Consider the following 16,921-nt stretch of genomic DNA (forward strand, 5'->3'; position numbering starts at 1 on the left):
GCATTGGGGAATAATGGAAGAGTGTGGAACCTTACTTCTGTAGGATCTTCAGGGAATATCCTTTTTAAGAAATGATTACAAATAAAGCAGCAACCTGAAGGATTGTGTATACAAGCTCACAACCTGATGTGAGCTGGGGTAGAAGGGGATGGAGTGGGAAAGGTAGGCTAAAGCCTAACTCCTCAGTCTTGAAAGCCAAGGAGAGTAAGCATAGTGTTATTCCATGGGTAGGAGGCATTCGAAAACACCACTTTTGTTGTTGAGCAGAAAATAGATGTCACAGGTATATGTTAGATTGAGAATCCCATATGGATTATGTGTGTACAGTTTTAAAATCATGGCACCTTTATTTTCCAAATTGCCAAAGCACTTCCTGGAAACCTTCTCCTGACAACAAGAATGATATGGACAGGCCATTCTATACCAGGCATTCTTAAACTTTAGCTCTCATTAGAATCACCTAAAAACTTTCTCAAAACCCAAGGTCTGGGCCACACTGTGATCCAATTAAATCAGTATCTTAGGAGACCCAAGCATCAGTATTTTTTAAAGTCTCTCTTGGTATCTCCAGTCACCCAGAGAGTCTGTTAAAATATAGAATTTTGGCTGGGACTTAAGATTTTGCATTCTTTTGTTTCCTTAAAATAAATGGCATATAACTGACACATAACATTATATTAGTTTCAGATGTGTGACATAATTCAGTATTTGTATACACTGTCCACAGGGTTCACCACAATAAGTGTAGTTAACACCTGTCACCATACATAGTTACTAGTTTTTTTTTTTTCTTATGATGGAAACTTTTTTGTTTTTTAAACTTTCTGTTTTGTATTGGAGAATAGCCAGCTCTGTCAAAAATGAACAGATCTCTGTTCATTTCCAAGGCAAACCATTCAATATCACAGTACTCCAAGTCTATGCCCCAATGAGTAATGCTGAAGAAGCTGAAGCTGAATGGTTCTATGAAGACTTAGAAGACCTTCTAGAACTAACATCCAACATAGATATCGTTTTCATTATAGGGGACTGGGATGCAAAAGTAGGAAGTCAAGAAACACTTGGAGTAACAGGAAAATTTGGCCGTGGAGTACAGAATGAAGCAGAGCAAAGGCTAATAGAGTTTTGCCAAGAGAATGCACTGGTCATAGCAAACACCCTCTTCCAACAACACAAGAGAAGACTCTACACATGGACATTCCCAGATGGTCAACATTGAAATCAGATTGATTATATTCTTTGCAGCCAAAGATGGAGAAGCTCTATACAGTCAACAAAAACAAGACCAGGAGCTGACTGGCTCAGAGCATGAACTCCTTATTGCTAAATTCAGATTTAAATTGAAGAAAGTAGGGAAAACTACTAGACCATTCAGGTATGACCTAAATCAAATCCCTTACGATTATACAGTGGAAATGAGAAATAGATTCAAGGGGTTAGATCTGATACAGTGCGTGATGAACTATGAACAAAGGTTCGTGATATTGTACAGGAGACAGGGATCAAGACCATCCCCAAGAAAAAGAAATGCAAAAGAGCAAAATGGCTGTCTGAGGAGGACTTACAAATAGCTGTGAAAAGAAGAGAAGCAAAAAGCAAAGGAGAAAAGGAAAAATATACCCATTTGAATGCAGAGTTCTTAAGAATAGCAAGTAGAGATAAGAAAGACTTCCTCACTGATCAGTGCAAAGAAATAGAGGAAAACAATAGAATGTGAAAGGCTAGAGATATCTTCAAGAAAATTAGAGATACCAAGGGAACATTTCATGCAAGGATAGGCTCAATAAAGGACAGAAATGGTACGGACTTAACATAAGCAGAAGATATTAAGAAGAGGTGGCAAGAATACATGGAAGAACTGTACAAGAAAGATCTCCACAACCGAGATAATCATGATGATGTGATCACTCACCTAGAGCCAGACATCCTGAAATGTGAAGTCAAGTGGGCCTTAGGAAGCATCACTACAAAGCTAGTGGAGGTGATGGAATTCCAGCTGAGTTACTTCAAATTCTAAAAGATGATGCTGTGAAAGTGCTGCAGTCAATATGCCAGCAAATTTGGGAAACTCAGCAGTGGCCACAGGACTAGAAAAGGTCAGTTTTCATTCCAATCGCAAAGAAAGGCAATGCCAAAGAATGCTCAAACTACCGAACAATTGCAGTCGTCTCACGTGCTAGCAAAGTAATGCTCAACATTCTCCGAGCTAAGCTTCAATAATATGTGAACTGTGAACTTCCAGATGTTTAAGCTGGATTTAGAAAAGGCAGAGGAACCAGAGATCAAATTGCCAACATCTGTTGGATCATCAAAAAAGCAAGAGAGTTCCAGAAAAACATCTACTTCTGCTTTATTGAGTATGCCAAAACCTTTGACTTTGTGGATCACAAACTGTGGAAAATTCTGAAAAAGATAGAATACCAGACTACCTGCCTCTTGAGAAATCTGTATGCAGATCAGGAAGCAACAGTTAGAACTTGACATGGAATAACTGACTGGTTCCAAATAGGAAAAAGGAGTATGTCAAGGCTGTATATTGTCACCCTGCTTATTTAACTTATATGCAGAGTACATCATGAGAAACGCTGGGCTGGAGGAAGCACAAGCTGGAATCAAGATTGCAGGAGAAATATGAATAACCTCAAACATGCAGATGACACCACCCTTATGGCAGAAAGTGAGGAAGAACTGAAGAGCCTCTTGATGAAGGTGAAAGAGGAAAGTGAAAAAGTTGGCTTAAAGCTCAACATTCAAACTAAGGTCATGGCATCCGGTCCCATCACTTCATAGCAAATAGATGGGGAAACAGTGGAAACAGTGGCTGACTTTATTTTTCAGGGCTCCAAAATCACTGCAGATGGTGATTGCAGCCATGAACTTCAAAGACGCTTACTCCTTGGAAGGAAAATTATGACGAACCTAGATAGCATATTCAAAAGCAGAGACATTACTTTGCCAACAAAGGTCTGTCTAGTCAAAGTTATGGTTTTTCTAGTAGTCATGTATGGATGTGAGAGTTGGACTATAAAGAAAGCTGAGAGCCGAATAATTGATGCTTTGGAACTGTGGTGTTGGAGAAGACTCTTGAGAGTCCCTTGGACTGCAAAGAGATCCAACCAGTCCATCCTAAAGGACATCAGTCCTGAATATTCATTGGAAGGACTGATGTTGAGGCTGGAGCTCCAATACTTTGGCCACCTGATTGGAAGAACTGACTTATTTGAAAAGACCCTGATGCTGGGATAGATTGAAGGCAGGAAGAGAAGGGGATGACAGAGGATGAGATGGCTGGATGGCATCACTGACTCGATGGACGTGAGTCTGAGTAAAGTCCAGGAGTTGGTGATGGACAGGGAGGCCTGGCGTGCTGCAGTCCATGGGGTCGCAAAGAGTCAGACATGACTGAGTGAGTGAACTGAACTTATAGCCAATTAACAATGTTGTGATAGTTTTAGGTGAACAGCAAATGGACTCAGCCATACACATACACGTATCTATTCTCCAAACTCCACTCCCATGACGGGAACGTTTAACATTTATTCTCTTAGCAACTTTCAAATATGCAATGTGAAATGAAAGTTGTTCAGTCATGTCCGACTCTTTGCAACCCCATTAACTATACAGTCCATGGAATTCTCCAGGCCAGAATACTCAAGTGGGTAGCCGTTCCCTTCTCCAGGGGAATCTTCCCAACCCAGGGATCTAACCCAGGTCTCCTACAGTGCAGGAGGATTCTTTACCATCTGAGCCACCAGGGAAACCCCAAGTATGCAATACAGTATTATTAACAATAGTTACCACACCATTTCTTACATCCCATCACTTATTTATTTGATAACTGAACATTTCTAACTTTTGATTCCTTCATCTATTTCACCCACACCCCCTCCTTCTTCCTCTGGCAACCACCAGCCTGTCTCTGAATCTATGACTCTGGCTTTTTTGTTTGTTTTGATTTGATTTGTGTGTTTGTTTTAGATTCCATATTTGTAAATGAAATCATATGGTATTTGTCTTTTTCTGACTTGTTTAACTTAGCATAATGCCCTCAAGGTCCATTCATGTAGCAAATGGCAAGCTTCTTTTTTTTTTAATTGCCGAGTAGTATTCCATTGTATATGTATACAACATCTTCTTTATCCATTCATTCATTGATGGGCACTTAGGCTGCTTCCATATCTTAACTATTGTAATAATGCTGCAGTGAACGTGAGGTGCATGTATCTTTTCAAATTAGTGTTTTTATTATCTTTGGATAAATACCCATAAGTGGAATTGCTAGATCATATGGTAGAAATAACTCCATGCATGTGTGGTCAATCAATCTATGATGAAGGAGGCAAGCGTATGCAATGGGAAAAGGACAGTCTCTTCAATAAATGGTTCTGGGAAAACAGGATGTCCACATATGAAAGAATTAAAGTAGACCATTATCTTCTACTATACACAAAAATTAACTGAAGATGGAGGAAAGACTTGAACGTGAAGACCTAAAACTGTAAAACTCCTAGAAGAAAACATAGGCAGTAAGCTACTCTTGAGATTAGTCTTGGCAGTAATCACTTGGACCTGACTTCAAAAGTAAAGGCAACGAAAGCAAAAGTGAAAGCAACGAAAAGTGAAAGCAACAAAAGCAAAAGCGGTACTACATCCACTAAAAGGCGTCTACATAGCAATGGAAACCATCAGCAAAATGAAAGGCAACCGAAGAATTGAGGAAAAGTATCTGCAAACCATATTCCCGATAAAGGGTTAATATCCAAAATATATTTTAAAAACTCATACAATTCAATAGTTTTTTTTAAAATCTGATTTTAAAATGGACAGGGGGCTTGAATACATACATTTCCAAAGAAGATATGGCCAACAGGCACATGATAAGATACTCAACATCAGGAAATGCAAATTATCAGGAAAATGCAAATCTAAACAATAATAAGATATTACCTCACACCTGTTAGAAATAGCTAACATTAAAAAGACAAGAAATAAGTATTGGTGAGGAGATGGAGAAAAGGGAACCCCTGTGCACTGTTGGGGAGAATGTAAACTGGTGCAGCCACGATGGAAAAAGGTATGGAGTTTTGCCCAAAAGTTTTTTAAGAAATGAGATTTTGCATCTCTCAGAAGCTTCCGATGCTACTGGTCTACCCCAACCCCCCTCTTTGAGGAGAGAGGGCCGTTAGGTTTTTAGCAGTCCTCATCTACCCAGACACCTGCTTTCTATTTTCTGGTCCCTTCATTGTGTTCCTACCAGCCATCCTTCAAGTTCTATTACCTGCTCTTTGGTCTGCAAAGCACATAGGCTGCTAGCTACTGAGCCCAACGTGTCTTCCAGCTTTAAAAGAAGCTTTCCAAAGCTTTGGGATTTGCATGTGCAATCCCTCCAAAAAGCAGGCCATCTTATTAAGAGAAGGTCTGAAGCATCCTCAGGAACAAACACTCAGTGCGCCCCTTTGTTCTCCCCGCCTCCATTCTCCAGTGGCTCTCTGTGCGTGTGTTTGTCTCAGAACAGTCACGCATGGTGGGCCCATTCGTCTCCCCTTATCGCTCTGTGACTGCTGCCTAGCACTCATTCAGCTGTGCACTGCAGCTTCTCGGCTGACAAGATAATTACATTCCTGGGCAGACAGGGAGAAAGAGTGGGAGTACTCAAAAGTTCCGAAGCCAACTACCTAGTCATTGCTGGTGCAGACTTCAAGATCAAGCACCTGATCTAATTAGCACACCCCCATCCCTGCCCGCCAGATTGTGGAAAGCTGACAATTAAAAGCCTAAAGGCAAAACAGGTATCGCGCAACTCAGAGATAGACATTCATGCTACCTTGTGCCAGAACGAATTACATATTCTTTTTGGAATCTTGGGTGTCCTAGTAACACAGTCGAGCCTCAGGGTAAACTTTTGCATAAAACTGGGAGCCCTGTGTTTATAACAGAAAAATAAAATCTCACAAGGATGAAAGACCTCTTGGGAAGAAATCCTTCTGATTACCTTCACAAGGCCTTATTTCAGTCAAACCAGCTGGCCCCTAGCTCTGGGAGAAGCACACTGCCTGACAAAAGCAAGCCTCCATCCACAAAGAGCTGTTTTCCTTTGACCAGATAAATAGCGCAGTACAGTCTACAGGGAAAAAACATGTTTTTTGCCTCTATGGTTTCATGACTTCCTACGTTTCTTTCAAGATGTAGCCTTCAATTTGAAAGGTATTACAGCCACAACCCTTTCTCTTCCTTTCCCTCTACTTTGAGCAAGAAAGTGTTCTATAATCTCTAAGCCCATATATATATATATATATATAAGTACCAGCCATTATTGTCTTAACTTTCTAATGAGACAGCCCCTTCATGGCTGTTGGCATTTGCACAGTGAGCAAGGGGAGCCAAGCAAGCAATGGCTTTGAAGTCAAGAGCCGTTTCTACCATGTATTAGTTCTGTGACCAGGCAAGGTACCCACTTCTCCAGCTAAAATGAAGGCTTAAAATCTTCAAAGGTTAAAGAAATCAAAAGAGCCCTAGCAGAATGTTATGGGTTGAATTAGGCCCTACCCCCAACTCCCAAAATATGTTAAAGTCCTGATATCTAGTACCTCAATGTGACCTTGTTTGGAAATAGGGCCTTGTGGGTGTAATTAGTTAAGATGAGGCTATACCTGAGCAGGATGGATCCAGTAAGACTGGTGATCTTAGAAAGACACAGAAGAGCAAGCACCAAGAGACAATGGAGGCAGATTTGGAGTAACAATCTATAAGTCAAGGAAAGCCATGAACTATCAACAACCACCAGGAGCTAGAAAGAGGCAAGGATAAGATTCTCCCCAACTGGTTACAGGGGCAGCATGAGGCACTTACTCTCAGACATCTGGCCTCTAGAACTGTGGAACAATTTTTGTTTGTTGTAAGTCACCAAGTTAGTGCTACTTAGTGACAGCAGCCCCAGGAAGAGAATGCATCCAGCTAATTTAGACTTATTCATTAACTTCTCTCTGGCTCACCAATGATGTCTCTAGACCAGGAGAACCATTTCCAGGCACATACTGTCAGTGGTCTGGTCAAGAGAGCTAACTCCAGGGCAGAGCATGACAGGTGGGTCTAACTTGACTACTTCCTGGCTGGTTGACCTTGGCCAAGTTAACTATACTCTCTGGGCCTCACTATCTTGGTATAATAATGGATATTATTACAGATAATAATGGTATCTAAGTACAGTAATAGAGCTTCTGTGGAAATCTAAATAGACAACACTGTCAGGTAGGAACGTCAAGGCCACTTATTCTATCTCAGATCATAGTAGTTCAGTGGATCAGGCAAATTCTGGTTCCTTTATCCCCCTCAGCACTGTATGCTCATCACTCCAGACCAGTGAGCCATGTGGATGGAACTGAGGAGACAAACAATAGGATCCCCTCCTCAGCACTCCTGCAACTTCCCTGAGGCCCATCCAGAGTCCTCAAAACAACAGATTCTCCAGGAGTCTTGAGTTTCTGAAGATGCAGGTGCCAAAAAGCAGGAGGTGCTTGGAGATGTCTGGAAGCTAGCTAGGACTGCTCCATCCTTTCGCGAGGCCCCCTGAATTGGTAACTGCAGCTCAGGAGGACTCCGTCCTGAAACCAACTTCTGTGAAAGGTGTGAGGTTAACAAGCAAGTCAGGCTGTTCTGTGAATGCCGAGGAGTTTGCGCAGTGGACCCCTCCCTTAGGTCCACCCCCCAGGCAGAAGGAATCCTGGTAGGAGATAATTATTCCCTGTGGCCAACACCCGAAAGGTCTGAGACTACTTCAGAATTACTGGCATTTTCTCCAGTTTAGGTGACATCTTGCTTCCCAGGTGGCGCCAGTGGTATAGAACCTGCCTGCCAATGCAGGAGACATGAAAGGTGCCAAATTCGATCCCTGGGTCGCGAAGATCACTTGGAGGGGAGCAGGGCAACCCGCTCCAGTATTCTTGTGTGAGAAATCCCATGGACAGAGGAGCCTGGCGGGCTATGGCTCATAGGGTCACAAAGAGTCAGATGCGACTGAAGTGACTTAGCATGCATGCGTTGATGACCACCGAGAAGCATCGTCTTGACAACAGAATGTCCACCTCTCTGCGCATTTTCTCATCTCAGAACACCCATATACTGTGGGTTTGTTTCTGCTGTGTGGATGTACCTAAGAGCAGAACTGCTAGGTCAAGTTCAGCCATAGTAACTACTGCCAGTTTCCAAAGTGATGGCACCCGTTTAGGCTCCTGTGGGAAGCACGTGCGGGCACTGTCACTTTTTTTAATTGTAGCATTGTGGTGCGTGCACCCTGGCATCTCATTGTGGTTTCCATTTGTAGGCAGACACTGTACCCACTGAGCCACCAGGGAAGCCCCCATTTATATTTATCTAATGATTAATGATACTGAACACTTTTCACATATTCTTTTGCCTCTTACACACACACACACACACACACATATATATATTATATATATATATTTTGTTGTTGTTGTTTGTTTGTTTAAACTAAAAGAAGTCTTTTCCTTGCTGGTGTATAGGAGTTGTTCGGACATTCTGGTACCAAATCAGATTCATGTGTTATAGATACTTTCTCCCACTCAGCGGTTTCTTCTCATTCCCGTAAAGGCATCTTTTCAGAGCAGAAATTCTTTAATTTATTTATCTTTTCCTTTATGCTTTGGTGTAGGGCATGAAGTTATCTCCCCTGACTTCTATCTATAGTGAGAAAAGTCAAAACACTGGGTAGGCTTTTAGAGGAGGAGTAATGAGCTGATGGCTCAGATGGTAAAGAATCTGCCTGCAATGCAAGAGATGTGGGTTTGATCCCTGGATCAGGAAGATCCCTTAGAGAAAGGATTGGCAACCCACTCCAGTATTCTTGCTGGAAAATCCCATGGAGAGAGGAGCCTGGTGGGCCACAGTCCATAGGGTCACAAAGAGCGACTAACACTGTTGCATTCTTTTTTTTTTTTTTTTTCACAATGACTGGGAGGTAGTTACTACAAGGGAGGATTCTAGGGGCTGATTGTGTTCTATTTCTTGATCTTGGTAGTTACACTTGCTTGTTTACTTTTTAACTATTCAGTGAACTATATACTTATTCCTTGTATGTTGCATATATATTATACTGCTACTAAAGTTGTGAGAGGAGAGAGAAAATGTACAACAGAGATTTTGCACAAACAGAAAATTCACGAACAGAAAGAGATTTTAAGATAATGACCAAAAAAATTACAGTGAAAGACTAGAGAAAATATTTGTAAACAGTATATATAAGCTCATAGATTCTTAATCTTATAAGCCGACCTTGTAATAAATATATTTTAGCAGGAAAACATTTAGTAGGTATAGTTAAAGAATGAGAACAGTGGCATTGGTTAATCCTATAATGTTGAAAATAAACAGGGCTGAGTGTAAAATCCCTCCGTATTAATGAGGCTCCACAGAAAGAGTTAAGCAAGCCTGAAGAGAAGCAGCAGGTTGCTCTAAATATTTGGTTTTACAAATTCTTTTTTTAAATGCTACTAGCAGATAGATGGCAAGTTGACTTCTGGCTTCTCATCCTCTGCTATGTGCATGCTAAGTTACTTCAGTCGTGTCCAATTCTTTGCGACCCCATGGACTGTAGACTGCCAGGCTCCTCTGTCCATGGGATTCTCCAGGCGAGAATACTGAAGTGGGTTGCCATGACTTCCTCCAGGGGATCTTCCCAACCCAGGAATCGAACCTGCATCTCTTCTGCCTCCTACATTGGCAGAGGGTTCACTAGCACCAGTGAGGAAGCCCCTTTCCTCCGCTAAGGAATATTATAGTGTGGTCTGTACAAAATGGTGCAGATGAGTCTGAGGTGGTGAGGAACCCAGGACACAAGAGCAGAAATGTCACAAGAGAAGGATATACGGGTCCAGGAGAGTCACCACCAAAGGCAAAAACCCATCACGATGTCCAGCAAGGATAGAGCTAATAATAAACCATATCGAAGAACAGAGCCAGGCTCTGAACCTGAAGATGAGCGTTAACCCAACAGGAAGTGCCATCAAAGCGGTAGCGGCAGTCCCTTCGGGAGCCGCCTCTCCCAAGGAGAGGACAGCAAGAGAGCGTCAAACGCAGCCAAGGGGCAGCCAAGTCCTCAGCCCAAGTCTCCGAGGAGAATAACAACCCGATGGCCTATCCATGGTGACCTGGGGCAGCAGGTGTGTGGATCTGTGGTTCCTCTGCCCTCGGGCAACCACAAGACCGCACCTGATGGCCAGTTCTGGCAGTCAGACACCCAGAGGCCCTGAACTTAAAGACGCTCTCTGAGAGTATTCCGATCTGTGCAGGTGTGAACTCAGGCACGGTCCTCTGAAGGCTTTGATGCCTGCCAGCTAAATCACCCTTGTCCTTGTCTTATCCTCTACCCTTGACAGACAGGCGATTTCCAGGGAGCAAATGGAGACTGTTGGACAAAAAAATTTTTTTCTGAGATGGGGGCAAAGTAAGCCAAAAAGGAAAAAGTAGGGCTTGATGAAGGAAGTCAAGAAAATGAAGGTGAGCAGAAGAAGCCAACCTTGCAAACACAAGTGAGAAAAGCAACCTCAGGAACTCGTGGGTGGCATGGTGGTGAGGAAGGGGGGGAAATCCATAGTTAGGAAAATCCATGGACAGATAACAGGGATCACAAGCCCAGGAAATCAGGCCCAAGCAGAGAAGTCTTGATAAGCTCATACAACCTTGTGTTTTCAGAGTTCACCATTTCTAATATCCAAGAGTTCTCTTTCCCAATCACACTGCTATAATTTTTCACATCCAGGCATGCAAAGTCACCCTTTTTCTAGCATTAAACATGTTTAATCAGGACAATTTATAATAGCACTTTAGAGTCTTAGTAAAAGAGAGGCATTTGACACATGATATTTACAGTAATCATAATACTACAAGATTTAAAGTGTAATTTTTTTTACAGTGTTAGATCAGAAAGCCAAATTGCCCACATCCTTAGTTAGTTATTTGCACTGCTTTTACAGGGAATCAGCATCCAGAAATTAATTAATGGTCTTCCTCTCCACAATGATCAGTGTCATCCCTGGGTACTACTAGCTGCCAGCTCCTTTGTACCCTCTCTCTGGTGGCAATCAGCAAATGCTATTAACGTTAAACCACTTGTCCTAACAGCCAAAAGTCAAATGTCATCCACAGGCAGGATCATAATTATGCTTTAGGAAGTGGATGGATTTGTCTTTGTTAACCAAGAATTAACTCCAAATCTGGAGGCCACTTAAACTAGTGCTTCTAGAAAATATTCATTATATATTGGCCTTGGGGATGCCAGGACATTTTTCAAGGATAACAGCTTCATGCAGAGCTAAAGGCCTTGGAATTCTTTGTCAAATGGCTCTAAACCTTTCTTTGACAAGCTCTAAAGATTCCCTCCACCTTCTCTTCTGGGACCAGTCAAATTTACACACATTCCAGCTCCACTTGAGTGAAATCCAAGTTCCCATTTAGGTATTTTCTGCTAACCACAGTTCTCATGCTTCATGGCCCTTTTGACATGTGTTTATTTGAAAAGGTAAGTCGATGAACCAGTGCCTTCCTCATATTTGACAAGTTCTACCTGACTTGGGGAAACCAAAGGGGGCCCCATTCAACAAGCAGTGATGGAGAGACCCAACTTACCTGGATGACTACCCACAGCTGCCTCAATAATAAAATGCAGATCAAAACAGACGGACAACTGATACTCTTTTAAGAGTTCAGATTTCCATCCACTTCAAACTTAAACACAATCACAAATGGTGAAATTAGTAGGACATGACAAAACCCACAAATTAAAACAAAAGCTCATTTTCCTGTATACATGGAGTAGAAGGTTTGGATTCAACCTGGGTGCCCGCCTCTAGTGGGAGACCTCCCAGCACTCCTTGGTGTTCCAACATCAGCTAGGCTTCATTTGTTCCTCTCTTTGATTCCCTTTGTCTTGATTGATTTATTTAGCATCATGATTATAATTAATAATAAAAATTAATGTAATTTGTGCTCAGTTACTTCACTTGTGTCCAACTCTTTGCGACCCTATGGACTACATAGCCCACCAGGCTTCTCCATTCATGGGATTTTCCAGGCAAGAATACTGGCATGGGTTGCCATGCCCTCCTCCAGGGGATCTTCTTAATCCAGGAATCAAACCCATGTCTTCTGTGTCTTCTGCACTGCACCAGATTCTTTACTGCTGAGCCACTGGGGAAGCCCCAATTCTAATTTAGTTTCGTGCATTTTTAAAACTACTTAAATGAGGTAGGGTGTTACTATGTTTGAACCATAGGAAATGCCCTAAATTCTTCACTCAAAGCTTATTTCTCTTTTTTCCCTACAATTATAATAAATTCAGTCATTTAATTTCACAGCACACAAATACTTCAGAAGAGAACAGCTGACAAAATGTTTCTTCTTGATGTAGCACAGCGTATTAAGCCTACTTAATAGATATTGCTGAATGCAATAGAAAATGAATAGATAACTTGGTAGGCAAGTGATACCTTACAGCTTAACAAGAAGACAGAAACTATTTAAAAACGAAAGAAACAAAAGCACAGAGAGTGGGGTCCATTTGTTAAGGGTGTGATCCATCTCTAAATTTTAGAAGTCTTTGATGATTATAGAATTATAATTAATATTATAAGTATGACTAGTTAGTCAAGAAAAGTGTCAAGGTATGCTTGAATGTCTTGATTTAAGAAGACAGAAATCTGTCCTATATATTTTAAGAAAATTTTTGTTTGAAAATAGTTTTAAAGCAGAAACTTAAGAAAGGGCTAATTTTCAGCAGTCTAGAAAATTGCTTTCTTTGCAATGCTTCACTCCTTAGCCATGTTTGATACCTGAAGGGTTGAACTAATACAGTGAATTCTCCTCTGGTGGGAATGACATCTCAGGGGAAGGAATGTACATGGAGAATGCAGATGATTTAGAGCTAAGTGCTGATTCACACAATCCTGATGTGTGAGGAGCGATTCCAACCCACTCCAGTACGGTGCTGACATCCCTAAGGGAGTACTCATTACTGCTAGGAAAGAAGGAGTTAACAGCAAGCATTCAAAAATTCACTCCTTTGCTCTACCGAGCAACTGACAATGACTGAGAAGGAAGACCTCTGGGCTGATTGACCTGAGGGGTGGTATGATGGCAGTGAGGGACTCAAGTGACCCCAACCTTAGTTTCTGCAATGCTACAGAAAAAAAAAAAAAGGAAGACAGTTCCTGGTAGTGAGCTCAGAGCTTTCTAGAAAAAGGATGTTCCCCAAATCAAAAACATTATATACATGTTATTTCTATTTGAGACTTAACTCCTGTTGTGATGTCAATTACAGCCCTAGACTAAGGCCGCCACAGACATTAGATTTCCCCGGCAGCAGCTCTGGCCATTCATTTCCTGCTTGAGCTCAGGAAGCAGCACGAGGCACAACTAGAGTTTCAGGACAAACACTGTTTATCATCAGGAACCTGTTTCTCCCGGCCAGTTAAATAGAGGTGATCTCAACCATGGGTTGAACCCCACGCTTAATGCTTCTCAGTTACAGTGAGCAAAGATTGACTTATTTTGTTTGTTTGTTTACAGAATTATGCAAAACTCATTCCTGGAGCTACAGTAGGGGTACTTCAGAAGGACTCTGGAAACATTCTCCAGCTGATCATCTCAGCTTATGAAGTATGATATTTTACTGTTGGGGTCTTTTTGCATTTATTTGATGTTTAAAAACTACGTTTTAGGCAGTTAAATGCACTCTCCTTTGTTGGTAGAGATAGTTGGTAGAAAATCTCTCTGCATTAATGCAGCCAAAATGTAAATTTTGTTCACTTTACTTGCAGATATTTTTCCCAGAAGGTGGGGCAGAAGGTAGAAAACTCATAAACCTGATCATAAAGTTAAGGTTGTTTTTATAGTAATAACCAACAGCGGCATTGTCACCTGCAGAATTTTAATTCTACTGAAAAGGCTTCATGAGTCATACAATTAAGCTTTCCTCTTCTCTGCCTAAAAAAAAAAAAATTGTTTAAACTGCCAATGAATAACAGCTATGAGAACTAACTCCACAGGCTTAATGAGACTCCATCATAACTCAGGGGAAAACACAGCAAAGCACATCACGAACACCGCTTTGTAGATTCCCTGCTTTGAGGAATCAGGGAAATTTTCCATTAGTGTTATATCATATACATACATTTTTAACTTTCTTTCTTTTTTTGCCTTGTCTGTGTAAATTAGTGCCTGAGGACAGAATTCTTCCCTTAAAATAAGACACATACCTACAGTGTTGCTCTGTTTTCTCTGTCTCCATTTCATAACCCAATCAACAGTGGGTGGCCTGTTGCCAACTCTTTTTACTTTGGTTCCTAAATATCACTATCAGCCCCTCTTTTGCTTTTCCTTACAAAGAAACACACATACAGACAAAAAGATGAAATTCTACATTAGGACAGGAATGAAAAAAATGACATTTTATAAAGCAGTAAATCTCTCATTTTTGCTCCAAATGTCAGTTGCATAATAACAAATGAATAAAATGCTAATTTTTGATGTTTTAAAACTACAAATAAGTGATACACATGCACTGTATAACAATACTTAGCATATACAGAACCTGTGTTCCCTGACATTTCAGAATCACCTGGAATGTTTTTTTTAAAATAGGTGTGTCTAGATTCCTTTCACAAATGTCTTAGGAGAACTTTAAGGGGAGGAAGAGTGACATATTTTAAGAAACTCCCCACCCCAGTTTTTTTTTTACATCACCCCACCAATTTTGAGACTCTAACCGGGGAAAGCAAGGTATTTTTTCTCAAAGAATAAAACACAGATGGTTCATTAAAGTTATGAGATGAGGGTGTTTTTAATTCATATCCTCAGAAACTTCAGTTTTCTTAGCTCACATCAAAAATTAATCACCATGTTAGTTCATGCTTGAAATTCTTCCAGACAGGAAAGCTTGTCAACAAAATACTATAAAAACCTTCCTCCCTCTCAAGCAATAAAGTTTTAATGTGTAGAATCAAATAAAATCACGTGGCAAACCTTCACTGTGTTAGAACACGCTCAATTTTCTTTAATTCAGGACTCTCAAAAATGCTGGCTACTAGCATCTTCACAGGAGGTAAGCAAATTATAAAACAGTGAATTGTCAAAAATATTTCCCCTCCCGTCTGACCAGCCCTGTCCGGGCCCCCTGCTTGCTCTGTCAGAGTTTATGTCTCACTCTATGTCCCCAGTCACATAACTTACAGAGTAGTTGAAATCAAGACATCAAACATTTGAAGTGAATCTTGTGTTTTATTTTACTGTCTCAAAATTATGAAGGGTCTATTATTCTTAAATCAAACAATTCTGCTCTGGAGTTATGGCTGAAACTCGATGAGTCACTATGAGGCATGCAGCAAATCTTGGCACTAGTTCACCTTGTTTTCTATTGTGTAATTTTTAAATGTATCCAGAAAGGACATGACTGAGCGACTGAACCGAACTGAACTGAAAAGGATTTTAAAACATGGGGACCCATGGACTGGATTTCTTCCCAACCTAGAAAAAGAGAGAGAAGGAAAGAGACCATACTGAGAGAAAACATAAAACGCTTCTGACTTGTAGTGGGGCGGGGGCAAACAATTTGTGTTTATACCCAGTGACTACAAACTTCAGCTCAGTATTTTACACAGACATTAAAAAAAAAAAAACCTTAAATACCAGATGTGTATTCATCTGGCCATCATTTATTACTCTCTTTTCTTCTCCAATCACATAATAAAACTGTTGAAATATTAATGCTCCCAAGGGTAAGCTCCCCGGTTGGCATTTAAGTTCTAGAAGAGAAGTGACTTGTTTTGTTTTGTCTAACTCATAGTAGACGCTCAAAAAATGAGTGAATGAAAAGATGAAACCTACAGACATATATTTATGTCCTTGCTTTGGCAAATTCATATTCAAATATTCCTGGTGAAATCTGCAATAGGATGTATTATATCAATGCTGAGATTTCCTTCATTTTGGCTAGATTATGTTACTCACTACCCCTAACTGCTGTAATCTACAAACTTTCAGGTTATATCCCTCATTTCTCATTTAGTTCACTGTGCCTCTATCTCCAGTGCTACTCCTATCTTATTTTTTTGATGATTTCAGCCCATATATATGGTCCTTCCCATATCATGGGCTCTCAGTTTCTTGAACTCTGATTCTGAAATGACCTTGTTCCCTTCCCACTTAATTACTTCTTCATATCTTCACTCTCCTGTCATACCTTAAACCTTATCCTTGCCAATAAACACCTCCATAATATCAATTGTGTGCAATCAGTTGTCCACTCACCATTTCTAATCTTTTCACCTTATTCTTGCTAATTCCCCTAATGTTTTTTCCAGCCCCACTAGGATCTCTAATTAATTGACCATATCTTCTCTGTACAGTTCTCCCACCTGGTTCTCCAGTTTAAATTCAATTATTCTGGCCACTCCTTAGATATACTCTCAACTTCCCTGAACCTTATTGCTCCTTTGAGGTTTCTGGCCAGCTGTAGTCCTGGTCAAATCCAGTCACTCTGCACAGCTGAATGGAAGTGGGAAAAACATACAGTCATGCTACCTGGTCTCACTTTAAATTCATGATCATGGACCTCAAGCAGGCCCTCCATGCTGCCTGGCAACCAGGATATATGTTTCTATTAAACATCCAAATGGAGATATCTAGGAGTCAGTTGATATGTTAGTCTAGGTTATCCAGCAGAATAAGCTGGACTTTCCCAAACACACTTCACCAATAGTTTTCTCCTCCTCAACTAATGGTAATTCCATTCTTCACATTGCTAGAGACAAAATGCTTGAAATGATCCTGACTCCTCTCTTTCTCTTACACTTTATATTTAATCCATCAGGAAATCTTGCAGACTCTACCCTCAGATTTATTTAGAATT

At 40.8% G+C, this 16,921-nt stretch overlaps 1 protein-coding gene across 9 annotated transcripts in view; it reads left to right on the forward strand.

The window, feature by feature from the left end:
- The window catches only part of ITGB6 (integrin subunit beta 6), a 143,667-nt gene that overhangs the window by 89,787 nt on the left and 36,959 nt on the right, over window positions 1-16,921 (forward strand). For all 9 annotated transcript variants that reach the window (XR_011253992.1, XR_011253993.1, XM_069574366.1 and 6 more), the window contains one exon: window positions 13,582-13,671. Coding sequence is in view for 7 of the 9 variants with exons in the window: in XM_069574366.1 (XP_069430467.1) it covers window positions 13,582-13,671 (90 nt within the window). In the remaining 2 variants the exon portion in view is untranslated. The remainder of the gene's footprint in view (window positions 1-13,581; window positions 13,672-16,921) is intronic.

Source organism: Ovis canadensis, chromosome 2 (assembly GCF_042477335.2).
Source record: "Ovis canadensis isolate MfBH-ARS-UI-01 breed Bighorn chromosome 2, ARS-UI_OviCan_v2, whole genome shotgun sequence".
Taxonomy (NCBI): domain Eukaryota; kingdom Metazoa; phylum Chordata; class Mammalia; order Artiodactyla; family Bovidae; genus Ovis; species Ovis canadensis.